The sequence below is a fragment of the Rhinolophus ferrumequinum genome, chromosome 24, assembly GCF_004115265.2.
Source record: "Rhinolophus ferrumequinum isolate MPI-CBG mRhiFer1 chromosome 24, mRhiFer1_v1.p, whole genome shotgun sequence".
Classification (NCBI taxonomy): domain Eukaryota; kingdom Metazoa; phylum Chordata; class Mammalia; order Chiroptera; family Rhinolophidae; genus Rhinolophus; species Rhinolophus ferrumequinum.
The window spans coordinates 44,393,258-44,419,990 of NC_046307.1; the positions used below are offsets into that span (position 1 = coordinate 44,393,258).

The following is a 26,733-nucleotide window of genomic DNA, read 5'->3' on the forward strand; positions in this document are numbered from 1 at the left end:
CAGGTAAACCCGCGGGGCACCTGTGCGCTCTCGGAGACCCGATTCGTCGGCTGCGAGTGCCTTGCTGCTAGACCTCCGAGAAGTTTCTGGTCTTTGCAGAAAGCAGGTTGACTGTGCCTGCCGTCCTCTGTAAAAACGGACGGAAAGCATCTGCATTTGTGCCTCGCAGGCACACCTGGGGCCAGAGGGCAAACTGGTAACGCTGCGTGTCCCTGAAAACCAACAGATGGGCGGGGAGCACGGAGGGTGCCCTGGCAGCCCCTGCTCTCCCCCCACGACCCGGGGGGCCCCCCAGGTCTGCAGCCCGTCCAGTCCAGGCCTGACTCAGCGCCACTGTTCCACTGGCCCCTCCCGACAGGGCCCTGCTGCAGCCACGTCGCCGCTCCGTCCTTCCTGACTGCTGCTTCCCCCACTTGGCTCCTGGAGAAGGGGGCTCACCAAGGACTGTCAGCTCTGCCCTACACACAGCAGACATTCCATAAACCTGTGTTAACAGATCCTGGCTAAGGCTGGAAAATGAGCTGGTGCCAACACCTATTGTTAGTAACAAGGTCCCATGGTGGAAATGTTCCTTTGAGGAGACCCTTTGAGGAGTTCCTTTGAGGTTCCTAATTTTCTCCTCGTCCGGTCTGTGGTCCAAGCAGACTTCCCTACAGAGGAGGTGCCCTGGGAAAGGCAAGGGATCTGGGTAAAGCTGGGTGACCTCTGTGTACGGGTACCGTTAGGTCCGTGACACACAACATGGCAGAAAGAGCAAATCCAGTCGTCCCTGCCCCACAGGCCCATGGGCAGAAACAAAGCAAACGGAGAAAAGAAATATACTGTTTATTACTCATCTGAAATATCACATGCATTTTAAAAATTAAAACTCTTTATTTAAACATTTCAATAGCATCTTATCAATTTGGTGGCAGCAAAAGAAGCACTACCAAAGACAAATATTTTGAAAAGCATTTACAAAAATACATTGCACAAAGTCCTATCTTGCATTTTAAAAAATAAATTAATATTCAAAATATTTCCACCCCAACTCCCAAATTGTTTTCTATAGGAAATTTTGATTTATACATTTATCCTGTAATATATGAAACATCTGTGTACATTTTATCCAACTTAACTGCATAGGCATTAGTTCCAATTATAAAGTGAAAAACATGTATGTAGTTTTGGTGTATTTGAGGACTGTTGTGCAATATACATAAAACTCTTCAGAAAACCAGTCAGCGCCATCATTTTTTCTTTTTCTGAAAATACAACATTCATGGTACACCAAGAAGCTGTCTTAACCCAATAAAACTTAAATAATTTTAAGGTAAAACATCCATAACACTTTCAGTGCCTTGTGGATATCTCATTTATAAAGGCTGTTCGGTAAAAGTCTCAATATTAAATATTAATTATAACCGAAATGAGTGTCACAGGAATTGAGTGCCAATGGCCAACAGTGGCCCTGAAGGCGAGTGCCAACCAGAGCCAGCAGGACGTCCTGTTTTGGGGATGTGGCCTTGATGCCGTCTCCTGATGCCATCAATGGGATGACAACATAGTGTCTGAGAGACTTGGAGCATTGTTAGTGCTTGCTTTTCAGCAAAATCCAAAGGAAAACCTGAAAACACCCAAAAGATTGGATTTCTTGGTTTCTATTTGTAGTGAGAGCTGAAAACTCCAAGGTGATCCCAATGGGACAAGCCTAGTGGAGACCTGAGAACTCGATAATGCTGCTTTCAATCCAGACCGTCCCCTTTCCAATCAGACCCACTTCAACCTACAACAAAATGAAACTTGCCCATGTTCCTGAATGGAAATGAGCACACCGAGTCCGGACTTTGAAAATCTTTCTAAGAAGTAGAACAAATTAGCAGAAAAACACATTTTAGTCTTTTCCCCACCTGGTGACTTCCAATAACTGCCGGTGCTAAATAAAGGAAAAGCCCCACCCTACAGGAAAGAGTTCAGTACTCTAAAATTTGGTGACACAGTTTCTCCCTGAAAGAAATGTGTGCTGAACTGAAAAGAAAAAACACATCTGCCCCCAAAAGTCCTTTAAAGAGGCCACTGAAAGCGTGAAGAACACTTCAAACCTTGTAACTTCATTTGCTTTGTCCCTGACGTCAAGAAAATACAAAGAGCTTTATGTTTAAACACAAACCCCCCAAACAAAGTAGGTGTCTTTGAACCATACATTCAGGCGCATTTCCGAGACCGCCTCTGCTCAGGGACCTCCGTACATGCAGTACTCCCTGCCAGGGTCAGCGCTCCCCGCTTCCTGCCCCAGTCCTGCTGCTGGCACCGGGTGACAATTATTTACAGACAATGTGATGCCGACACTCCCTCAGCCCCTCGGGAAGGATCCAGTGTTTCGGGCTGTCCCAGTATATACAAAATGTACAAGAACGGTGTGGCCCATCTTTACTTGATGGGCTCTCCGTGCACTCTGAACCGATAGAGACACGTGTATTCAGGATGGCCCCAGTTAGAAAAGATGCGAAGTTCCACTATTTGAAACGCTCGTTCAGGTCTCTTCTGAAATCGAAGGGGAGAAAAAAATCCACACTTAAATATACGAACACCCTCCAAGCCCAATCACTTCCCCAACTATGATACTTGCGAGTAAATAGCCAAGTTGGAATTTAAATTTTTCCACATGCACTGAGTCACCTGTTACAGGGCACAAAGCTCATGACAAGCCACAGACAAGCCTTCAGTTTTAATATATGACATACTCACGGGGAGCAAAATACATACTACAAAGGCTCATCCAGGGCAAGAGCTAGGAGCTCAGGTTCACTTTTCTAACAGGATGACCCTCAGACACTTTGGGCAGGTGTGTTAATGTCAGCCGGTCCTGCTGGCACCAGGCAGGCAGGGGACTCGGGGCCGGAGGTCAGCGTGACCGCGCAGGGGCTCACCAGCATGTGGAACATCTGGAGGGACTCCCCTTCCTGATCATACGTGAACTGTCCCAGCAGCTGCCCTTCCTCCTCATACTCACTCTCCAGGCCCTGAAAGCAAAACCACATGGTCACTGAGCAGCGGGGGCGATGGCACTGAGGGACAAGGACCACCTCCCTTGGACCTGACAGGAGACGTGACACCTCTGCAGCACGCAGAGGCCTTCCCTGGGGGCTGCTGGGGCTGCGCACTTCACTCCAGGCTCCACACGAGTCCCAGCCACCGGGGGGCAGGCACTGTCCCTCCCGAGCTGAGATGCGGGCAAGCTCGCAAGTGCCAAGAAGTGAGAGGCCTACAGACCGGGAGGGCGGTGCTGAGCAGTGGGGTGATGCTTTGGGGGAGAAGAGGAGGTCCGGGGGGAGCTGGGGGGCTGCCTGGCAGCGTGAGAGAGCTTGCCACTGCTGAGCTCGCATGGGAAGACTATGAAGGTTAGGAGCTGTGTGTCGCTCACGTACAACCACCGAGGGAGGAGGTGACCTCGCTCCCCTGTGCTGAGGTCGAGGTCTGTGGGAACCCGGCATCTTGCGTGTCCTTTGCTGCCACTTCTCCAGCTACATTTGCTCCCATCGAGTCTCTGTGTCACTGGGCATGCTCACGATATTTCCAACTTTTTCATTATTGTGACATTTGTCATGGTGCCTATGACCAGTGATCTCTGATCTTACTATATTGTAACAGTTTTGGGGCACCACAAACAGCGGCCACAGAGGAAGGCCATCTGCATGCATACATGTCATGGGGTTCTGGCATCCCCACCGACCGGCTGTTCCCCATCTCTGCCCCTCCCTGATCCCTGAGACACAACCATGTTCAAATGAGGCCAGTTAACAACCTGCAGTGGCCTCTAGGTTCTCAAGTGAACGGGAGAGTCTCATGTCTGTCACTTTAAATCAAAACCTAGAAATGACTAAGCTGAGGGGCGGAGGGGGAACACGGAAAGCCAAGAGAGGACGAAAGCCAGGCCTCTGGTGCCAAACAGTCAGTCAAGCTGTACATGCAAAAAAAAAAAAAAAAAAATCTTGAAGGAAATTAAATGCTACTCCAGTGAACACACAGATGAGAAGAGAGTGAGACAGCCTTTCTGCTGACATGGAGAAGGCTTTAGCGGTCTGGATGGAAGCTCAAACCAACCACCACATTCCTTTAGCCAAAGCCTCATCCAGAGCAAGGCGCGAACTCTCTTCAATTCTATGAGGGCTGAGAGGGGAGGAAGCTGCAGAAGGAGTTTGTGGCCGGCAGACGTTGGTTCATGAAGTTTAAGGAGAGAAGCCATCTCTATAACCTCAGCGTGCGAGGTGAAGCAGCAAGTTATCCAGAACCCAACAACAGGTTAGTAATGCAGACAAAACAACCCTATATTGGAGAAAGGAGCCATCGGGGACGTTGCTGGCTGGAGAGGAGAGTCAGTGCCTGGCTTCAGAGGACAGGCTGCCTCTCCTGCAAGGGGCCCATGCAGCTGGGACCTTAGGCTGAAGCCAGTGCTGTTACCAGTGAGAAAATCCCAGGGCCCTGAGAACGATGCTAAATCGACTCTGCCTGTGCTCTGTGGATGGAACAAAAACCTGGATGACAGCACACCTGTTTACAACATGCTTTACTGAGTCTCTTAGGCCCATTATTGAGGTGGTCATGTTTGCTAACACAACATCCTTTCTGCAGCCCATGGACCAAGGCGTCATTTCGAGTCTCACTATTTAAGAAACACATTCCGTAAGGCTACAGCTGCCGTAGACAGTGATCCCGCGCATGGGTCTGGGCAAAGGACACTGAGAACCTTCTGAAGAGGAGGCACCATGCTAGATGTCACAGGGACACGTGTGATGAAACTGGGACGGAAGAGGAGCTCTTCTCACGGATGAGCAAAGACAGTGGTTTCTTGAGATGGACTCTACCCCTGGTGAGAATGCTGTGAAGGTTGCTAAAGTGACAACAAAGGACTTCGAATGTCGCATAAATTTAGTTGGAGAGCAGCAGCAGCGTCTGGGAGGGCCGATTCCAATGCTGACAGCAGCTCTGCTTTGGGTCGCAGGCTGTCACACAGCCTCGCACGCTACAGAGAAATCGTTCGTGAATGGAAGAGTCAACCGATGTGGCAATTTCATTGTCTTACATTAAGAAATGGCCATGGCCACCCCGGCCTCACAGCCATCAGCATCAAGGCCGACCCGCCACCAGCGGAAGGATTAAAACTCGCTGAAGGCTCAGAGGATGGTCGGCGTTTTGTAGCAGTACGTATTTTTTCATTAAGGTGCACGCATTGTTTTCTTCTAGACATAATGCTCTCGCACACTGAACAGACTAAGTGTAGTGTAAGCATAACTTTTCATGCACTGGGAAATCAGACAGTTCCTGGGGCCACTTTATTGTGGCATTTGCTGTACTGTGGTGGCCTGGACCCGAACTACGGTATCTCTGAGGTCTGCCTACGCCCAGAAGGAAGTCTTGGTGACTATGTGAATGTCTGTTCACAATGGGAAATGACTTCCTGGGTATAGAAACGCCATGGAAAAAACTACAGGTAACGTGCAGATGTGACTAAATACAAAATTAGGATTGAGAGCGGGAAGTGTATCTATAACAGAATCACCCGTGGTTAAAAAGCTCTAACATTCATAAGGAGACTAAGATCCCAAAAGATAAATGAATAAAAACAAAACTAGAATCTACAAAAAAGGAAAAACACATGTGAAATACAGATTAAAATTTTTTTACCTATGAAGTTAGAGATTTTTTCTAAAAGGACCCAATTTGAAAGGAACTAAGAGCTAGAGAACAGTGGTGGGAACGCTAATAACACGTGATGCGAGGGCCTGAAAATGCTCACGCCCTGTCCTGCCTCGTCACGCCCTCGTCACCAGTAAATGCCACTTCTGAGTGTCCAGTCTGACATGACTGAAGATGTGACTATGCTGCACATTCTGAAACGTGGAAAATTGCATTATTCAGTAACAGGAGAACTGGTGAGGGAAATGAGGGGTTAGCCCCACAATGGCATTTTATGCTGGAATTTTATGAAGAGCATTGTCTGAACTATGTTTCTAAAGGGAAAAGGAAGAGACCAAAACCGCCACCATGAATGAGTGGTGACTTCGCTAGGTGCTGGGACCCTGGGTGTTTTTCCTCCAGCTCCCTTATCTGTCTGGAGGTGCCACATCACACAGCTGTCAGACGACCTTTACAGCCCAACAGACGAGAGAGATGAGGCGGAATTGTCCAGGTCTGGCAGGCGTGCGTCGACCACACAAATCCCACGCCAGGTCACACAGCACCACGCGTTCCCCTCCTCGCCCCCTCAGAGCACTGCAGGCACGGCGGCTGGGCTAGGCTGGCACCCCCCGGACCCAGCACACTCACGTAGACAGAGAAGTCTTTGGGGGCGCTGGTGATGTTGCCCGTGGGCGACAGGCTCTTGGGTATGTGTTCCAGGGTGAAGCTGGTCGGGTGGATTTTCATCGACAGCCTCACCACAAGGTACCCCTGGGAGCCTCTGAACGCCCAGCAGTTCCCTGGATAGATGTCAGGCTAGAGGAAAGGCAAAATACCACGCAGTTAAAAACAGAAGCAGTACAAAAGACGACCGATAACGTTGAAATAAAAGTTAAAAAATTTTTACACGGTAAAAAATCATAAGCCAAACTGAGGAAAGGGGTTTGCATCTTACACCCCAAAGAGTGACTGTGTCCAACTCATAAAAGGGCTTTATATTATAAAAGTTAGGATAGCCAGAACCTTGAAGAAAAATGGGCAAGACACACAAACACATTTCCAAAAAAGTTAAATGGTCCTCAAACCTAAGAGAAGATATCCGACCTTACACACTAACAAGAGAAACACAGATCTGAATGACGGATGCTACCATTTCTCACCCAACAGACTGCGATCACCCACGAGTGTGACAAAACCTGTTCTGACGTGAGGGACCGCGTCTCATACATGGCTGACACACTTACAAACTGCACCCGGCCGGAGCCTAAACCCTGGCAGCACACAGAAGGCTGCTTCCGCTCACCCTCTGACCATCGGCCAGTGCCATCCCAGGACGCACAGGCACAAAATGACACTAGCACAGGACAGTCACAGTAGAGGAGCCGCACCCACCACTGCACCTGGGTAAGGAGGTGGGGCACCCACAGGTACCTGCATGCCAGGCACCGCGCTGTGTGACCTGAAACCCCGTGGGTGGCAGACAGAGCAGGCGCAGAGCACAGCACGCCAGCTGCCGTGTGCCGTGCAGTACAGCGGGGGGGGGGGGGGGGGGGGGGACTGGGCAAGGACAGAAGGACAGGCTGGGTATCGACCTCCCACCTGTTGACTCCAAACTCCCCCTTTCGCCTGCCCTGTGAAAGAGGGTCTGGGCCCCTTAAGTACCCCCTTGCCACCCAAACATTGAGCTCTGTGAACAGCGGGAGTGCTGATGTTTTGCAGGGTGCCTTCCGGCAGCTTCCACCCATGTGGCACCACTCAGTGAGCTACGGCTGTGGCCAGTATGGAAAGGCGTGGGTCTGGGCCCTGGGGCAGGTGCCCTGCCGTGGTCATGACCTTGGGGCAGGCGCTCACCTACGTCTCTACTCCAGATTCCTTAAAAACTTTTGCTGCTTCTTAGTGCCCCGCGGCCACTGCAGCTACAGTTCCTTCCTCTCTCCTCCCAGCCAGGGTCCTGGGGTCCTCCCGATGGAGAACTTGCCCCCCACTCTCTTATGCACAGACATCTTAACACATGAAGCACAGGTGACATCCTGACCACCAGACCCAGTACGCACATCGGTGACAATTCTGTGGGCCACGCTGACTTTTGGGGGACGCCAAGAATATCCAGACTTCTGGACTATCTTACGGCAAAGAGGGGGACTGCTGCAGCCTGAGGCCGCATCCTGAAGGTGTCCTGTGTCCCATCCAGCGAGGCCGTGTGCCACACAGAGCCCATGTTGACTTTCTGGAACAGTCCGCGTCGGCCCACAAGGACGAGTGCGTGTTCTGCTCCCTGGCGAGCCTGACAAGTGCTGGGGACTGAAGGGCAGCCGCGCTGCCGTGCACATCACACACGTCACTGGCAACGAGGACAGGTCACTGCTAGGCCAGCGCCACAGGCCCCGAATCTAAGGTCACTGGCACGCACTCACACGCCACCACAATTGGACATGGGGCTTCTAAGTGGCAGACAGTGATCGTGAGCATGTTTCATACTCAAAAACCATGTGACCTTTCCTCCAACAGCTGCACACTCACGATCTGCAGTCTTCTAGACGCACCGCGGAGCTTACTACTACGAAAACGCTGAAGACACACACGTGGGGTCAGCCTCCTTGGCAACGTGGCAGTTATGCAGTGCACCAGGCACTGTGGGGCCTGCCCAGCCACTTACCTGGATCACCACGCGGGGCGACTGGGAGTGGTACCACAGCGGGATCCCAAACAGGCTGACGAGCGCCGTCTTGGTCTCGTATGTCTCCGAACAGCGAGTGCTCAGGACGCTACCACCTGAAAATGGGAGTTTCAGCTCATTTCAGGTCTGAGCGCACCGCTGGCGTCATCCTTGCCCACCTTCGGGACTTACAGACATGTTCCAACAATTCTCAAGTTGTCAGCTTGTACAAGAAACTGCTACTGTAACATCAGCCTGTTCCTACTCGGGGACACCACGGGTGCCTGCCACACTGAAAGACCCCTCCTGTCCAACCCGCCAGGCCCTGGGGGCCACCTGATGGGGGATGAGACGCCTGGTAACAGGCACCCGCGTCTGATGGGGAAACGAACGTTCTGGAGTGAGATGGTGCTTGCACAACACAGCGAATACACTGCAAACCACTGGACTATACACACTGCAAAGGGTAAAGTTCGTATTATGTGAATTCCTTTTCAGTGACAATAAAAAGCACTGGAAACAGTGCAGTCTATTCCTCAAGAAAACAGGGCAGATGGGGTCAGCGCCAAGACAGCCTCGGTGTGGAAGCCACAACAAAATGAAGAATAAAGCCTCCCGAGACACCTGTGTTCTGCCAGGCCCAGGTCCCTGAGTCTGGCTGCCATCACAGGCCTTGGGGCACCCCCGGGCGGGCGCCTGCAGGGCTCATCTGACACCCGAGAAGGGGCTGGGCGAGTGCGGAGTCGCATTTTAAACAAAAACGAGGTTCTGATCTGGCTCACCATACACCTGAAGTTCTGAACCACTGAACTCTCTCTTTAAAATATCCTGCTGTCATTCTAAGTCTCCTGGAATATGCTGACTCACTTTTTTAGCTCACAAAATTCGGTAAGCGCTTTGTTTTGTAATAAAACCTTCAGTTCAGCCTCATTAGAACTATCAGAATTCTGAATTGATGAGACACAAATCTGTAAGAATTAAACTTCTAAGAAAAAGGTGACAATCACTGGTTCCAACTGAACAGTCAAAATACCATTTGATCTCTGAATTGAAAAGGATTTCCTTAGAAATCCCTGAATTCAAAACCTGCAACTAAAACCACTTACTATTCTGAAAGTCGTGCTGAACAAAACATACCTGAGAACCACCGTCCATGGCCTTCCCGACACGTCTAACATTAGCAGGATTTGCCAGTGTCACATGTGATGGCAGTTTGCATCCCCCAAGTTAAGGCCCCATAAAAGGTGACCCGAGTCCAGGCTGGCCGTCAGCGGCCACAGCTCTGCTGTGGTGTTTAAACCACGGCCACCCTGCCGGACGCTCCAGCCCTTTCACATCCTTCTTTCCTGGAAATCATGTTGGCCCACCAGGCCTTGTCTGGAATTCCTCAATTCTAAAAATTCAGAAAACCGAGGTTTTCTGTCACACACGTGGTGGCGACAACTTCCCTGATCCGACATGATGTCGTTTGCAGCAGGTCCCTAGCTGTGCCCGCTGACAGGCGACCCTGCACTTGCAGTCAGGTCCCTTCACTCACCACCAGACTCCAGAGCGAAGTCCACCATGCCAGTCTTGTCCTGGGAATACAGCTTCAGGGCGTTGTTGATGATGACGTGTGCTTGCTGCACGGACACGCGGGCCCAGGAGAGAGAGACAGTCAGAACACACTCATTAACGACATTCGGGGTAAGCAGCCTGGGGAATGTGTCAGCAAGTGCAGACCGATGGCCCAGTGACCTCGGCTGGGCCATCGGGTGGGGCAGCGGGTACCAGAGCCCTTTCCCCGGGGCTCAGGAGGACTCGACAGTCTGTGAGCCAGAAAACGAGGACAAAGCCAGGGTTAGCTAGGCACTGTGATGTGGCCCTGTGTTACTGCGAGATCTGCGTGCAATTCCGGAAGGCTGTGGCCACCCAATGCAGGTTAATAAAATACAAGGGACTCCCAGGAAGTGGCCACGCCTGGGGAGCAATGGCTTCTCCGAGCCCCGCACTGTGTAGTGAGCAGGGTCCCAGCCCCATCCTGAGGCCCTGCTCAGAACCACACACCGGAACCGGCTAGTTCATGACTAGTCCCAGAGTCCTCAGGGCACAGACTGTAAACATCCCTCCCTGGGTACCTACCGCCTCTGTGATTCCAGAAACCCCTGCCTCGCTCACAGCAGACACCACTGCCTCACAAGCTGGCATCTGTTTCGTCACAGACACATGGTGGCTTATGTTCTTCAGTATCTGCAGCTCTAGATCGCGTAGTAAAACCTGCAAGTCGTCCTTGCCAACAAAGCGAGAAGAAAACTTCTCAAGCAGCCTCTCAAAGGAACCGGCTTGCGGGTCGTCGGAAAGCAGGAGTTGGACAGTTTCTCTGACCTGGGCATCCACCTGGTAAAAGCAGCAGTAAACACAGCACGAATCATTTCGATTCCTTACTCCCGTCACCTCGGATATGGTGGAAGTCACACAGCTTCTCAAAATCCACAATGTAAATAAATGCAACACGGTTTTTTCCCTTCATATTACATGTAAGAAACCTGCAGACATGCTGGAATACACTACAGAGAACAGGACCTAAAAGAGCCCGGCACAGAAGCAGCGAGCTCAGGGAGCAGACGCCCGCTTCGCCATCGCCCGCGGGTGAAGGGCAGAGATGAACGCACCCCTTGTCTTCCAGGCACACAGCTTCGGGTGGGTGACCTTACATCTGCTCAAACTGTCCCCACACATTATGTCACGCACATGGCGTGCACACACACAGTCACCACCCCTGCGACCCCTCCTGCCAATTTCCCAGCACTCCCCGCTCCGTGTCCCTCTGCACACAGCTCTCATTTCTGGAGGAGCCCAAGAAGGTGGCTGCGAGAGCCAAGGAGTACGTGTCCCCAGCTTCCCGCCCCAATAGGCTGCAGGCACGCCCAGCCCCGCGTCACACTGCAGGGGCTTGTCCTTCTGGCCGGCTCGAGGCTTGGAGCGGCTGGCCGGCCACTTGTGAGTGGGACGGAGCCACACAGGTACTCTGCCTTCCTGTTGTGAGGAGCCGGGTGCACACAAGTCACTTTGTCACCCGCACCACAGGTTGTGTGAACAGCCTGCTGCCTGGCTCTGACTGCTGGCGGCTCCTGCCATTCAGATGTGCGCTTTCATTTTCATGCAGCTGTAACTGTCTAGACTCCCTCTCAGGCATGAGGGCAGACGGGGCTGAAGCCCGTCTGATGTGTCCTGACACACGGCCCAGATGCAGGGGGCACCCCCATCAACGTCAGCACAGACTGCACTGCGGGAAGGCGCACGCTGCGGCAGGTGTTAGGTTCCTGGGCTGTGGGGATCCGACGAGGGGCAAACGTTTATTTTACTTTAAATCTTTAAAATCTTCAAATGGAATAAAAGTTTTCTAAAGGAAGAAGTTAAACAACTTACTAAACATGAGACGACAACTCAAGTGTTCTTTCCCTTTCTGTGTAAAACAAAACGCAGTCATTGCGGACACTCACTCTGTCGCGCATGACGGCGTCCATCTTGTCACAGCCGCCTTCCAGATGCCGTGACAGTTGCAACCGCAGGTGGCCCAGCTCCAGCTCCAGCTGCTTCACCACAGACAGGAGGTGCTGCCCCTCCTCGGCTCCGCTGGGAACAGACAGTCAGTAAACACACAGGACAGGCCCCCAGACACGCCAGCATGGTGATGTCACCCCAGTAACGGGGGCCTCACTGCCACTTCCAGTCGGAACCCAAGACCGTCCCACGTCAGACTCTGTGCGCAGCCCGCACACGCGGACTGATGGAGGCGGGGCAAGGCCTCTCCAGACGAGCTTCTATTTTAAAGCAACCTCCTTACATTAGGATGAAGACTCAGTATTTGACAGTCACCATTATGAAGCTGAACATGCACTTCCCAGGCCCGTGGACGGGTAACTGAATGACAGACACATGCTCATAATGTCAATGACCCCGCTTGTGCACAGCAGTGTGTAACACACACAGCGCTGTCACACTTGCTCCCGGGCAGGTGCTGTGTGGACACACCACTGGTCATGTCACACAAGCACCGGTGGAGAGCACCTGACTTGGGTCTCGTGTCAGCACTGTGAATTCATCTCCAGGGAGACAAGCTCAGAGGGAAGTGCGACGTGTGACACTCGTGCCCATCCTTGCAGAAGGCACATGGACCCCCGAAGGCAGTGGTCTAAACACACAGGAGTGGAGATGGGCCTGTGAGGTGCGAGCTCTAGGAATTACTGAGCACCAAAGCGGGAGAGGGCATCAAGTTCAGCAAATGCGGGGGCTCGTGTGAGAAATGAGGTGGGAAGACAGGGGGCCTTCAGGATATCAGGACAGGAGTCCATGTGTCAGGGACTGGATGGGGCGGGAGAGAGGCTGGCCGCATACCAGAAGAGCCGAGGGACACAGCTCAGAAGAGGTCCAGAGCCCGGCCTGGGGGTGGGAGAAGGCTACAGCCACGGGGGCAACCGCCCACTCAAAGGCCGGGGTCCTGCCCACTTGGCAAGGGCTGAGCCTCGATGCCCACGGACCAGCAGGGCTCCCGGTACTGAGTCCCCGCAACCATCCCATGAGCCAGGCTTATCTGCGCCCTGTGGGCGGGTGGCCCCCCAAGCACTCCAGGTGAAAGCAAGGGGTGTCCCTGGCCTGGGGGTGCCGTGTGGAGAGCAGTGACAGGCACAAGCCCCTCAGACCCCTGGGGTCCTCAGTGGCTCCCAGCAGACACACAGCTGGGAGCGTGCCCTCCAGAGCCCCTGACTGCAGGTGCTGGCTCCACAGCCAGAGGCAAAACCGCAGCCTGCCGCCCTCCTACCTGGCCGTCCTGAGCGTGGTCTGCTGCAGCTCCCTCTGGACGGCCTGGGAGGAGACAGAGTCCGTCACACAGCGCTGACGCTTCCTGAGCACACACTTCGTTAACTGCACACACTGACTGGTACATAAAACTATGTGCGTTTGCCTGGGCTTTTCCCTAATCCAAAGTCCAGACCCACCTGCTGGCCGGCCGGTGAGGGCTGTTTTGTTTTTCAAAGCAGACTTTTACAAGACACACAACACACGTTGAGGGAAGGGCACAGATCACATGGGAACAGCTTGGTGGATTTCCAAAAAAAGCAGCTCCTGTAACCAGCACCCAGGCCACCAAGGGACCATGACCACTCCCTCTGGACAGTTACTTAAATGACAAAGTGTTTCCTTACAGAGAAGGAAATGATCGCTGTCCACATGAAGACCGCGGGCACAGGCATGGACAGCACCCCACCAGGTGGGCTGTCCACACACCTGGACACACCTGGACGGAGGCCTGCTCTTCCTGCACACACCTGCTTCCTCCTCTGGCCTCCCTCCCCTCAGTGCCGTGAGGCTCTCATCAGGTGATGAACTGAGCTCACCTGATTCTGACTGTGACACAGCAGCTGTCTGAGGCCATGGTCAGCCGACAGAGACTTCCTTGCTGGCGCCCTGCTGTGTGAGCGCCCCACGACCTCTATGGCTCAGACCAGCGCCGACATCTGGTCTCCCAACCCTGCCTTTACCAACACCTGAGAGGAGACTTTCCTATCAGAAAGTTAATTTTTACTGTCAAAAGATTCGGGTCCTTCCTTCTCTAGAGATGTCACTCAGGTGGAAGCTGTGTGACATCCACGAGAGCTGGCTTTCGCAGCCCAGGCTCAGGCCTCGCCCTCAAAAAGACACCTGGGAACCAGTGAGTGGGACACACTTACAAAACATTAAAACTATAAAACAGAACCACCAAGGGAAAAAGGGAACAGTCTGAAATCTTTTTTCCTGTTTTATGAAGGACAGCAGAACCCCTAATGAAGCTTTAAAGGCTAAGGAACATGTACACGGTAACCACAGTGGACTTCGTGTCCTAAGGAAATCAGTTTGTTGGGGCCACCATGAAAGGTCAAGAAGAGTACCTCATACTTTTCCGTCAGCTGTCCAAGTGCGTCTTCCAGGTTTGAGATGCGCAGTTCATGCTGCTGGGGGAAGATCATGTAGTTAGCCTTGAATGACGAAGAGTGAACAAATGGCAGAGAAAGTTAAGCAACAAACAAAAGCTGGCAAATGAGGCCAAGTGGTTTCTACACAGAACATCCACACACACTAGAGACAGCTGGTGACAACCTGGCCTGGAACCCTGGAAGGGCTCACCCACAAACACCGCCCTCAGCTTCCCCGCTAGCGTTCAAGGTCTGAAGCCCATGCTACAATGCAGGAACAGCTTCTCCAGCTGACAGGAACATTAGCTAACAAGTCCGCGATTTCCAGAAAACAGTCCTTGTGGAAAGCAAGTCAATCATTGCTCACTCAACTAATATTCTAGGCGGCCAGTGCATTCAGTGAGTCAGTACGCTCATTACATAGCCCCAGTGGCCACTCTGCTGGAAAATGCGGCCACATGAGGAAAACTAAGCCCGGAGCTCAGGGCAAGACACTGGATTACCCGGCAATCAGTGTCTTGCATGTGGCGTGCGGCTCAGCATTTGCAAAGCCAGGGATTCTGCCAGGTCTGCCAACCCGGTCACACCTGCCTGAGGGCAACGTGAGAATGGGAAAACCTGTACTAAGCTAGCCTAACTCAGAACCTGATTTAAAATGGGCTCAGGAACACCAGGTAAGTGGAGCCTGTTTTGCTGAGCCGTCACATGTTTTCTTTATGCAAATAACCCAGAGGCGCCAGCATGCCGCCACCTTTTCCTAGGTCTTCCTGCCCACAGTGTCCATGCTGGGCAAGAGAGAATCTCAGGCTGCTGCCTCCGCTAGGGACCGCCCGTAAGATCAGCGTGCGTCCTGGTGTGACGCCTCCAGGCAGAGTTCAGTGACCTGCCATCTGTTTGGGATCTCTGAACGGGCATCCCCCTTGGAGGAAGCCCAGTGCCCACCCTCCTGTATGTACAAAGCAGCAGCACAGTTCAGACTTAGCCTTTCATCCCGTCCAGCTATGAGGCTGCCACACGCCAGCAGGCGTGGGACAAGCACAGCTGTGTGAGTGGGCCTTACGGGGGGAGCCGCACTTTATGGTTGGGAAACCACTGACAATGAATGCACGCCAAGTGTCCTTTGAGCAGAGGCACAGAAGGTGCGGACATCCCTGCAACCTCAAGACCTCTGCGTGCCATCAGCACAGGACAGTAAAGGACCTGCCTCGGGCCAAACAGGATCAAGAAGACTCCACTCATCCTTCAAATACTCGTCTTAGCCCCTACCGGGTAGGAGAGGACAGCGAATTAGACAAGCGACAGCGGCCACCATGTAACCGCTGACACTGTCCTGGGTGGAGGACACGAGGGTGGCACATGGGAGCAAAGTGCACAACCGGATGGGGACAAGCCCAGGTGAGCGACACGTGATGACCCAAGCAGCCTGGCCCAGTGGGGGCTCCTCAGCTCAGAGGGACAGGCTGCGTTGGGGCCACGGGGAGCAGACACCAGACGGTCAGCCCTGGCCTGCGGCGGCCAGCGGGGGGCAGAGGGGTCTGCTGGGAGGGCAGACGCCAGGCGAGGCGAGGGCCGGTGCAGACCTAACGACCTCAGTGCAGAATACCAAGGGAATCAGTGTGCAACTCACAAAAATAAACATCAATTTTGAGGAACGTGGGCGGACAAGCCTTGCCTGAGAATACCGAACAAATGAGACATTCGCACACAGGTTCACGGCTCCACGGGGGGCACCGATCTTGAACTGCACAGTCTGGTTCATAGGTGGGAGCTTCTCACAGGGGGAGGGGCAGGAGACGCACAGCCCGCCCGTCACATTTGTGGCTTATGAGCTGACCCACCCCCACGTCAGTGCACTGGCCCCACCCCACCGGCAGCACCCCACCTCACTGTGGGTGTCACCCCCACCCCAAGGGCACCCAGCCCCAGACGTGACAGCTGCTCTGGCTGTGTGGTGTCCAGGACACTGCAGCCCCTGGCCCTCGGCGAGCGCCAGGAAACCTCACTGCCTGCAGTGTGCCGCTGCTGACAATGCGGGGCTACCCAGCGTGGGGCCTCTCCTGCTGTGTCCCCAGAAGGAAGACACTCTGCCACTTGTCAGCATTACCTGAGAGCCCAACAGTCCATTAGCATTCCTGTCCTTTAAGTGCAGCCCTGCCATGTCTGCAGCCCAGGACGACACCCCATCGCTGTCCATCTGGTCCACCCGTGCCTGCAGTTTCTGAAGCAAAGCCGCCAGTTCTCTAAGCTTCTCGTCGTGGCTCCGACACTGTCCAGACAGAGACGCCACCTGCCTTTGCACCTCACTCATCCCACGCCAGTGAAGAGCTTCGTCACCATCCTGAAACAGGAGGAAGTTCCAACAGCAACGCAAGTAACTTTCAGGTCAGAGTCAGTGAGGACACAAACCAGCATCACTGATAGCAGGTGTCCGCCGAGCCGCACACAGGGACATGGGGAGAACATGCGGGGGGGGCGGCTCATGTGGCACACACGGCGCTCTGCCTTTTCTTCCTTAGACTTTCTGCATCTTCCAAAGTAATGAATACTGTAACTGTGTCACTTAAAACTAACTGAATAATGCGACTACTTAATGCACTATCTGAACTACTGCAGAGCATTCAAGGAGACTATTTGGTTTTTAAAAACATTCTCTCAAGCAGACCTGCAGGGAAGGCCCTGGTGATGGCAGCACGAACCACACGGCCGGTGAGAGCCCGCGCTGGTTACCTGCAGAGGCCCCGAGGTGAGTGTGTCTGGGGGGTCATCGACCCTCTGCGCGGTGTCCACGCGTGTCCAGTTGACCACAGGCAGGAAAGAAAGGAGGTCACTCCAGCCCCCTAATGAAAGGCCCGCACCTTGAAAGAGAGAAGAACCTCTGTATGAACACACGTGACAGGCATTGCCTTTCAGACGCTCAACTCTGCACCAATCAACACATGTACGTGCATATATTCATCATAAAGCAACACAGGCAAATTTTACTTACCTAGTAAAAGTAATAGTGGAATGAGCAAGATGAAAAACTTGCAAATATTTCGAAGGCACCTAGGAATAAAAAGAGAATCGATGAAGTTGGGAGAAGTACACCATTCCATTACACCTCTCTGGTTAACATCATACAAAATACGCCCACTTTAAATTGGAAAGTCCACAGTATTTAGAAAAGCAGTTACAATCTCACCTGCAAGTTGCGTATACACCCATGGGAGAGCTCGCCTGTGAAATGGTGTCTCCCGGGCCCGCATTTACAATCAAACACGTCACTAACTAGTGATACGCTGGGCGCCATGCTGGGAGCTACAGGAAGGGCACCCAAGCACCTTGGTCACCGCCCAGTGAGGTCACCTGGCGCGTGAGGACTGGACCACGCGGGAGCCGAAGGGCCTGGCTCTGGGCCCGACACACCCTCCTACATGTGGGACCTCAGGCCGGTCACCAACCCTCTGACACTGCTATTTTCCTTAGAAATGGAGCCTGCCTTTCCTTTCTCGCAGGAGTGGTTTGAAAAATTAAATAATATGAAAGCATTTTGTAAAGTATAAAATGACATATAAATGCAAGACATTAATATACCAAACTACAAAAAGTATGCAAATATAAGCTAAATCATTATAAAACACTACATCACATGATACTCTGCCCTCAGCACAAAATGAGTTCTTGAAAACAGCAAGCCGGCATGATGTGTTTCCTCACCTTGTAAGAAGAAACACGTTCAGCCAAGAAATCAAAGTCACAAACTGGTACCATCCTTTCCCGAGCCGCCAGAACGTCCCAGAGGCCGCCTTCCCTAGGAAAGAAGCAGATGTTCTCAGGAACTGTTCTTGGGGAAACCAGACCCAAAGAAACTGCTTTTGTGAAGGCCGAGCTCAAAGCGCCAGGAAATTTACTAATAGACATTCTGAAAATAAACTGAGATGGAGTTAGGGATGGAGCGTGTTATGATGGCGCTAGCCAGCACGGCAGGAATTCCCACACACTCCAACACAGACACACAAGCCACAAAGCAACACGTAATGCTGACAAATATACCAGACAAGACGCGGGAAATGGCAGACCCATGCTCTCCTCTTGGGTCACGGTCAAATGGAGCAGCAGGACGTACACGGAAGCCCAGGCCCCAGAGAAACAGAGAACTTCTGTTCATGCAGCCCAAAGCAGTGTTAGCCTTTCTCAGGAATGAAGACGGAAATGGGTTACATCCAGGATTAAAGCATGCAAACCCAAGGCCAAGTCTCTGTTTGGTTAGGTTATTCATTTCTCGCAGGTGTCAACGGCCAGAGCCTCCGGGAAGATGTGAACACAAAAAGCCAAAGTGAGCACCTGGAGCCGCCATGGCCAAGCAAAGAACCGACAACAGCGACTCCGCCACAAACCATCCTGCAGCCCCGATCCTGCGTAGCGTCTGCATCAGGAAGTGACCTGTGACAGACAAGATGTGTGCAGAGGGGCACACTCAGACACAAGTCCAGGAAATCAACTCTCCAAGCTACAATACAAGAAACTTCTACCAACACCATTTTACCAAAATTCGTATCAGCACGGAAGGGTCAGTCTCCTCTCAAGAAAACAACAAAATTATATTAAGTCCAAGCAAGATACTGAAATTAACTTGTGAAAACCCTGCTCTTATGTCTGAATAGTTTCCACTCCCTTCTGCCTGCAGACACTTAAAATGTAAAATGCAGACCATGGGGACCAGGGCGTGGTGGCGGGCGTGCCCTCTGCAGGCTGAGGCTCGCCTGGTGCCAGCAGGTAATGGGATCCCTTAAAGCAAATAAAACCCCAGACAGCAGCAGTTAACATGCTCTGGGTGAAACAAGGATTACTCAGGGGCCAAAATGAAAATCTACCTACAGGCCAATATTTTCCAGTAAAAAAGTAATTTGGAAAAAGTAGTAGAACCACGGGACAAAAAAAAATTAAACACAATACACTTTTTATCAAACAGCACACATTATTATACAAAACAGAAAGCTGCTTATGAAATTAATTGTTTCATTGTTTTAAGAGTTAACTGCTGAAAGTAATATACTTCTATTAGCACGTAACCAATAGGTGCTGACTTCTGAAACTATTAGGTAACTCCAACGTGGCTCTTGTGCAACGAAGTTATGTTCTAAGAGGATTTTCTAAACAATCTACTGTTTTATGTTCATTAATTAACAGTTAGGATACAATTATCTTTGAAGCTCAGCTTTAAAAAAAAGGCTGCCTAGAAAAGGTGCCCCTTGCTAGGAAATGTACAGGTATCAATGGGAAAACACCTGCTTCTCGTGTAAGTCTTGTTGCGGAGGTTAGGACAGACGGACAGGCAGCTTCATGCCAAATGAGGCTCCCACACGGGAGCGGAAGCAGCCTCTCCTCAGCCTTGCGCTTCGCCTCAGGTAAGTTCTTTATCCTATGTTCAATTTACACTACCGCAGTGACAAAGCAGCTTTTCGAGGAAGGCGGTCTCCATATTTTAACCACAGCTGACACGAAAGCTGTCAGTTTTTACCAAGCACTTGAATTCCAAATGCAAACAAGGAACAAGCATTTGTGAAGAACATGATGAAAACAAGCAGAAGTGTGAGACAACCTGTGTGAGAACAGGCGTGCCCGGCGGTCCCTGCTGCCCACTGCAGCCCGGACGAAGGCGGGTGGACGGCTGCGGGCGTCTCCAGGCGCTCCTTCCCCTGATCGTCATCGCCTGCGGGCGTGGTGACAAGCAGTTGGCAATTAATATGCAGACCTGTTCCTTTGAACTGTACACAACACGGCAGTTTGAAAAATCAGAAACTCAATTACAAAACAAGAATCAAGGCAAATACAAGCTGGTGGTCCTTAGCTTCTGTGCTAAGGTTCCCTCCAGGCTCTACTGCCCGTCTGATGGGTGGGGCTGCTGGACTCGTGTGGATTATCCGTCTGCACTGTCAGTGGCCTGCTATTCCAGCCTGCGGGAAGCCAATGCCGAGGCCGAAAGGGAAGCCATACTTACACAGCGCCTCCCCATTCACACTGAGGTGACCGTCCTCTCTGAGAAACGCTTTTACACTCCTCCTGCCACAGTGATCGGGATGGGCTGCAACACACGCAAAAGGGACTTAGAGACAGACGTCCGTCGGAGCCCCGCCTACGCGCCACAGACCCCGAGGAGGGCAGCTCGGCCGCTGTCGCAGGGCCGCTGGCGGCTCGCTCGTGCAGGTGGGCACAGGTGACAGGCTTTGCTTAGGAAGAGACGCTCTAGTCCCCCGGCGAGGCAATGCGCACAGCATACAACGCAGAGACAGACTGCATACAGTTGTACAAAACAGCATTTGACATGCCATTCAGATAAACTGTTTCTGCTTTAAAAAGGTAGTAAGAATCAGAGTTGAGGATACTAACTTTTTACTAAAAAGTGACCTAAAAATGCTTAAATGCCGATCAACTTTCAGGAGACTGAACTGCACACAGAGCGCAGTAAAACCTCCAGAAACTCCCTTCTAGAAAGATCCAGAGAAAGTCTGCATGAAGAATGCGACAGGAGAGGTGAGGAAGCACCACGTAGGAAAAGAGCGTTTTCTCCACCTTGAAAGTGTTATTTGGTGGGAAAAGGAGAAAAAATGATTTAAATACCTTGCGATTCACGGCTTTTTGACTTATAGCTTTCTGATTTGTAACTTTTCAATTTGTAATTTTCTGATTCATAATTGAGCTTCGTTAAAGCCACTCGAAAAAGTTGAACTAAGAATGATGAGAAAGATGACGACGTGCACGTGACCAGCCACAGAATCCTATCCAGGTAGAACGACGCGCCGCCTATCGAAAAACCGGGAACACAGTTACTTCTTCCCACAAAGCCCACATTTACTCCCCTGGTGAGTCAGAAGGCCCAATTATTCATTTCAGGCAAAACAGAATCAACTTTCTAAATGGACACCAGAGACACCACCTTCGGAAGAGACGTAATGACAAATAGCACTCTGCCCAGAGTGCCACACGTCACATCCTGACAGGCGGAGCTGCAAAGCAAACTTGACAGGAGAGCTGTCAACACCAAGGCTTGCTCACTAGCAATCTTCCAGAAAATACCCGGGTGTCATCACTGCACCCTGATGCTCTTTATACATATGCTGCCACATGCAGGGACTGCAAACAACCGCCCTTACCTGCGCTCCGGCCCACCCACTCTCCTATCAGGTGAGACCCCCACCCCTACAAGGACGTGTGCCACAGCATCTGGAACAGGGGACAACAGCCACAAACGCATGGCCTGTGCAAGTAGCAGTTCAGTTACGGGACCTCGTGCCCCTTGCTACCTGTCAGGCCCTGAACTTCAGAATATGCAACGTGATCCCCAACACTCTTTCCATTAACCTAAAACGTGTGCGGTGATGCTCTACAAGTCACGTTGCTAGACATTTCGGTTCCTGACGTTCCTCCACTGAGTGGGGGAGGACACAGGCTTGCTGCCACACGCCAAGTCAACCAGGACCACATGCAGACAAGGACGGCCCACCTGGCTCACCAGGAGCACCCAAGGCAGCCCTGGCACCTCCTCTCCCAGCCCGGCAGGGAGTCCAGAGTCTGTGGCATGAGGCCGGGATGGTGACATCTTGAGTTGGAGTAATTTTGAAGAAATAAAATCAGAGCTCTGCTGTCAGCAGCTTGAGTAAGGAGGGGGGTATCTATGAACTGGCCCCTGCACCAAAAACATTCACAGCATCAGTGTCGACTTTGTGTCGTGACTATTCCACACTATGCTGTAAACTTGAAACAGAGGTTGGTAAAAAGAGGTGCTGCATGGTCAGTCTACTGATAATAAAAAACACCCAAATTCCACTTTCCATCCATCAAATTGATAAAACTTTAACAGTACGAAAATGTGAAGAATGGGAAAGAGTACACAGAACGGGGACCCACAAAGTGCCACTGAGGGAAGTGGTTGGGATCAGTGGTTAGTCAATTGAAAGAATGTTTAAACTGAAATTGTACCGTGTTTCCCCAAAAATAAGACCTAGCCAGACAATCAGCTCTAATACATCTTTTGAAGCAAAAGTTAATATAAGACCCGGTCTTATTTTACTATAAGACCGGGTCTTATATAACATAATATAAGTATTATGATATAATATATATATAACATAACATAACAATATAATATAATATATTATAATATAATACCAGGTCTTATTTTACAATAATATATGACCCGGTCTTATACATTACTGGGTCATATATTAATTTTTGCTCCAAAAGACACATTAGAGCTGATTGGTCCAGCTAGGTCTTATTTTCGGGAAAACGTGGTACATAATCTTTTTCCAGCAGTGCTCGTTACTAATGGAAGCTGCCAGCTGTAAGTTTTGAATATACGTATCTTAGCTGTTAACTATCATTTCTTCAGGAAAGTGGCCTCAGTTGAGTTGCTCCCCAGTGGAGATCTTAGCCGCTCAGCTCAGACACCATCCCACCCATGCCCCACCACAGCCAGCACGGCCTTGGCTGGAGGTGGTCACTCGGCCCTTGGCTGGAGGTGAAAGCCTCCTGCTCTGGCTACGTGGCCACACCAACCCCAAAGCCCACTCACCCCACTTCCCACAAAGCAGCAGACACTGAAACCCCGTTTCTCTAACAACGGAGGCTGCTTCGAGAAGCAAATCGACACTTTTCAAAGGAATGGCCCATCTTTCCTAAGTTGGTCTAGAACTTTTACGGGGATGGAAGTGTCACCTCAGGCAGGAGAGAGAGCGCAGAGCAGTCTGCTTCCAGTGACTGGCTGGCACTTCGCGTGCCCACGGTAACACACAGGCTGTACTAGGGATGGTCCGGGCGAGGCACCTGCTTCTGAAGGAGAGCCTGGCCGTCACGGGAGAGGTCACTGCGCACGCCTCGACCCCACCCTGCTTTGCTGGGCCCGTCTGATGTCCCAAGGAAGGGACTTTGAAGCCTTTTAAAGCCTTTTTGATGTGACCTAGAAAATCACATTTTGTCAACTTGAACTTGAAATGGTTCAGGACTCAGAAAGTACCCAGTCCCGGCGGGACACGTCACCTTGAACATATCTATCCCACTTCCAGTCTGTCTACCCGAGAGAAAGGTTTGCCAAGTACACAGGCAGACACAGACAAAGACACACAGCCGAAGAAACGCTGTGTCTGAAGTGCAAAGCAGAAAAACTTGAACGTCATCTAGACACCGATCGAATACATTCTGATACAACCATAAATACAGCAGCAGACAGGCATCAAGAAGAATGACACACAAGATGAAAACAGCTGCCAAAGCGTGAACGTGCCATGACAGCATTTCAGTAATGACGGATGCAAAGTGCACACGTCTCTAGGTGCACAATTCAGTGGTCACACAGCACTGTGAAGGTACCAGATGCCATGGATGATACACTTTAACGTGGTTGGTTTCATGCTCCATGAGGTCACAGTGAACTCTGCCCATCGGCGCCACACCCTCTGAAAGGGGACCAGGTGCAGGTGGGGACTCACTCTACCTGTGCCAGTTAGAGACGTTACTGGAGAGCGCAAGTAAAAACAAACAGAAACAAAGAAGGGGGGGGTCATTTATGCCTGAGAAGAGTTGTGTGTGTTATAAGTACGGCCACACACAGCAGTTCACACAATGTGATCTCACTGCGTCACAGGGACAGGCCGGACGCAGGGTGTACGTATGCTTACGTCTGGGGGTAGGTTGTGGGGATTTAAACTTTCTTCCTTGTACATCTCTGTGATTCTCTAATGTCCTCTCATAAACACTCTACTTAAACAATTAGGAATAGATTTTCTAAGAGGAATGCATCAGTTGGCTCTACAAATCACTGTTAGAGTCCACAAGAGCAAAGGAGGTGAGAACAGAAGGCCAAAGCAAATAACATGAACTTGTTTTCTCCTAAAAAAACATTCAAGGCCAGGGCCGGCCCGGTGGCTCAGGCGGTTAGAGCTCCGTGCTAACTCTGAAGGCTGCCAGTTCGATTCCCACATGGGCCAGTGGGCTCTCAACCACAAGGTTGCCAGTTGGATTCCTCGAGTCCCACGAGGGATGGTGGGCTACGCCCTCTGCAACTAAGATTGAACACGGCACCTGGAGCTGAGCTGCCGCTGAGCTCCCGGATGGCTCAGTTGGTTGGAATGCGTCCTCTCAACCGCAAGGTTGCCGGTTCAACTCCCGCAGGGGATGGTGGGCTGTGCCCCCTGCAACTAGCAACGGCAACTAGACCTGGAGCTGAGTTGCGCCCTCCACAACTAAGACTGAAAGGACAACAACTTGACTTGGAAAAAAGTCCTGGAAGTACACACTGTTCCCCAATAAAGTCCTGTTCCCCTTCCCCAATAAAAAAAAGAAAGAAACATCAAGGCCAATTTAAGCCAGGGGCGTGCGATGGGTTTCCAGAGACAACTCCCAAAAGCACGCCCAGCACCTGGCGCCCCCACGCCCACCGTACTATCCCAACAGAGTGACTACTGGCTGGCTGTAAACAGCTGTGACCTCTACGAGGAGGCTGTGGGAAAGCAGCAAACATTCGCCCATTCGCCCATCTGTGAGCCGACTGCTCACAGTCTGCAGAACAAGCTGACTCAGAACAACAGGACGTTCGCCCGCTTCAAAGGGCAGTATCGGCACCCGTGGCATCTCTGTGGGCTGCCCTCAACAAGGAGCACGGGAAGCAGAGGCATCTAGGGGAACACACCGCGCAGCAGACGCCCAGGCCCAGGTCCAAGGCCCAGCGCTCACCGGCGAGTCCCTAAGCTAGCTAAGCCCCAGTCTGCCGGTCTGCACAATGGGGGCAGCCGCAGTGGCAGGGCTGCTGGAGGGCCAGGAGGCACGGGGGCACATGTGGAGCCGAGCATGTGTCCACGTGGGGCGCCAGGCCGGCAGCGATGCCGGGCGTTAGGAGGAAAGCCTGTCCCCGGCCGCTCTCCTGGGGTATACGTGGATGCTGACGGTGTGGTCGACCCCACAGCAGACAGAACCAGAAACTTCCGTGACCAGCAGCGAGAATGGAAGAGAGTTCTCAGTCTTGGTACCACCCTCACTGTGTCAGAACGGTCATCTGAAAATACTAAATGGGCGCTCCCACACGCTAGACACCATCAGGAACGACACAGTGACCGGCCCGATCCCGGGCACCCGCCCAGGCATGATCTCCAGCCCTGCCAAGCAGACCAGCCCCGAGATCGACGGGCGAGGAGCCACAGCTCAGAAGCGAGGCAGCGCTCACTGGCGGTCCGGGGCTCCCTAGCCTCTCAGGCCTGCGGGAGCGGGGACCACAGGGCCGTGGGCGTGGCTGAGCGCCCGGGGTCTGCAGCGAGGCTTTCCCTGGGGCCCTGTGAGCGCCAGGAGCGGGAGAAGGAAAGGCCGCGGTGGCCCTCCCAGGACCACAGCACTGCAACGTGCACCTGTGCACGCGGGTGTTCTGTGACGCGACTGCTGCCATCGCAGGCAGAGCCAGTGCCCCCAGCCAGACCCGCACACTCCCACTGAGCCATCCCAACCTGGACCGAGACCGAGGACTGTCTCCCTCACTCTCGCTGCGTGAACACCTCTGCGTGGAGGTGATAGCACCCTCACAAGCCGTCCCTTCAGCACATGTGAACGTCTGTGCATCCAAAAGGGACGGCACGGTCCCTTCCACGGGTGTCACTGAAGTTAGGCACTTTCTTTTGCTTACCCAAAGTTCAAATCTATAGAATTTCAGACACTCCCAGGGACAAAAACACCAACCACATAAAGTGCAAGTTGAAAGAGGATGAGACAGAAGAAAGCTAATTTTGGGTGCACTTCTTAAACTTTTAAAGGATAACTCTGAATTCAAGTCTACGTCGAGACTCTGGAGACCATAAAACCGGTTATAAAGAAAAGGGACACGAAATCTTTCCCTCAACTTTAAAGGGAGAGACTTACGTTTCTGATTCCTGTCCCTCGAGTAAATCCTCGACACGGTCCCACGGGAGGCGGGCACGGCGGTGAGCGCGTCCTTGCGCTCGGACAGCAGGCTGCAGCTGCTACAGGTGTAACCATTGCTCTTGGCGGCTTCTGCTGCCATGTCACCATTTCCCTGAATGACAGCTCTGCTTCCACCTGAAGTTTCCAAAAAGCAGATGGAGCCTGTTTATCACGATCTGCAGACATCTAACTAAAGCTTTCATCTCAAAAAGTGTGGGGAAGAGAAAGAACTAAATAATTACCTTTCAGATCTCCATCGTCGTCAAGACCTAAAACACACACACACACATTTCTGCTATTGACTTCAAATCACCACAGCAGAACAAAACCCACACAACAAAGTAAAGGTTACAATGTTTACTAAACTCCTTCACGGCATTGAAACCAGTGGGAATTTCTCCCAATCCACGATCCATGCAGACGCTCCCCACACAGTGCAAGGACCTGCACACAGCACACGGTCCACCCTACATGGTAGGCGACCACAGGGAGAACCGCCCCCTCTCAGACCCGCGTCCAGAGCACATGCGCCTTCCTCTGCCTGGCACTGTTCCCACTGGCTGA

General features: G+C 52.0%; 1 protein-coding gene across 14 annotated transcripts in view; it reads right to left on the minus strand.

The window, feature by feature from the left end:
- Positions 1 to 1,565: 1,565 nt before the first annotated feature.
- SUN1 (Sad1 and UNC84 domain containing 1) overlaps positions 1,566 to 26,733 on the minus strand; it is a 59,249-nt gene continuing 34,081 nt past the window's right edge. For 10 of the 14 annotated variants that reach the window (XM_033095734.1, XM_033095736.1, XM_033095745.1 and 7 more), the window contains 19 exons: positions 26,412 to 26,438; positions 26,128 to 26,304; positions 20,848 to 21,030; positions 20,228 to 20,311; positions 19,829 to 19,939; positions 18,571 to 18,669; positions 17,944 to 18,037; positions 17,234 to 17,292; positions 16,975 to 17,102; positions 16,352 to 16,585; positions 14,224 to 14,286; positions 13,116 to 13,159; positions 11,797 to 11,929; positions 10,436 to 10,690; positions 9,852 to 9,936; positions 8,315 to 8,430; positions 6,307 to 6,474; positions 2,910 to 3,002; positions 1,566 to 2,523 (listed from right to left, as the gene is read on the minus strand). In XM_033095734.1, the coding sequence (XP_032951625.1) occupies positions 2,410 to 2,523; positions 2,910 to 3,002; positions 6,307 to 6,474; positions 8,315 to 8,430; positions 9,852 to 9,936; positions 10,436 to 10,690; positions 11,797 to 11,929; positions 13,116 to 13,159; positions 14,224 to 14,286; positions 16,352 to 16,585; positions 16,975 to 17,102; positions 17,234 to 17,292; positions 17,944 to 18,037; positions 18,571 to 18,669; positions 19,829 to 19,939; positions 20,228 to 20,311; positions 20,848 to 21,030; positions 26,128 to 26,304; positions 26,412 to 26,438 (2,267 nt within the window). In that variant the 3' untranslated portion in view covers positions 1,566 to 2,409. The remainder of the gene's footprint in view (positions 2,524 to 2,909; positions 3,003 to 6,306; positions 6,475 to 8,314; positions 8,431 to 9,851; positions 9,937 to 10,435; positions 10,691 to 11,796; positions 11,930 to 13,115; positions 13,160 to 14,223; positions 14,287 to 16,351; positions 16,586 to 16,974; positions 17,103 to 17,233; positions 17,293 to 17,943; positions 18,038 to 18,570; positions 18,670 to 19,828; positions 19,940 to 20,227; positions 20,312 to 20,847; positions 21,031 to 26,127; positions 26,305 to 26,411; positions 26,439 to 26,733) is intronic. The other 4 variants (XM_033095733.1, XM_033095735.1, XM_033095743.1 and 1 more) reach the window with 4 other exon arrangements.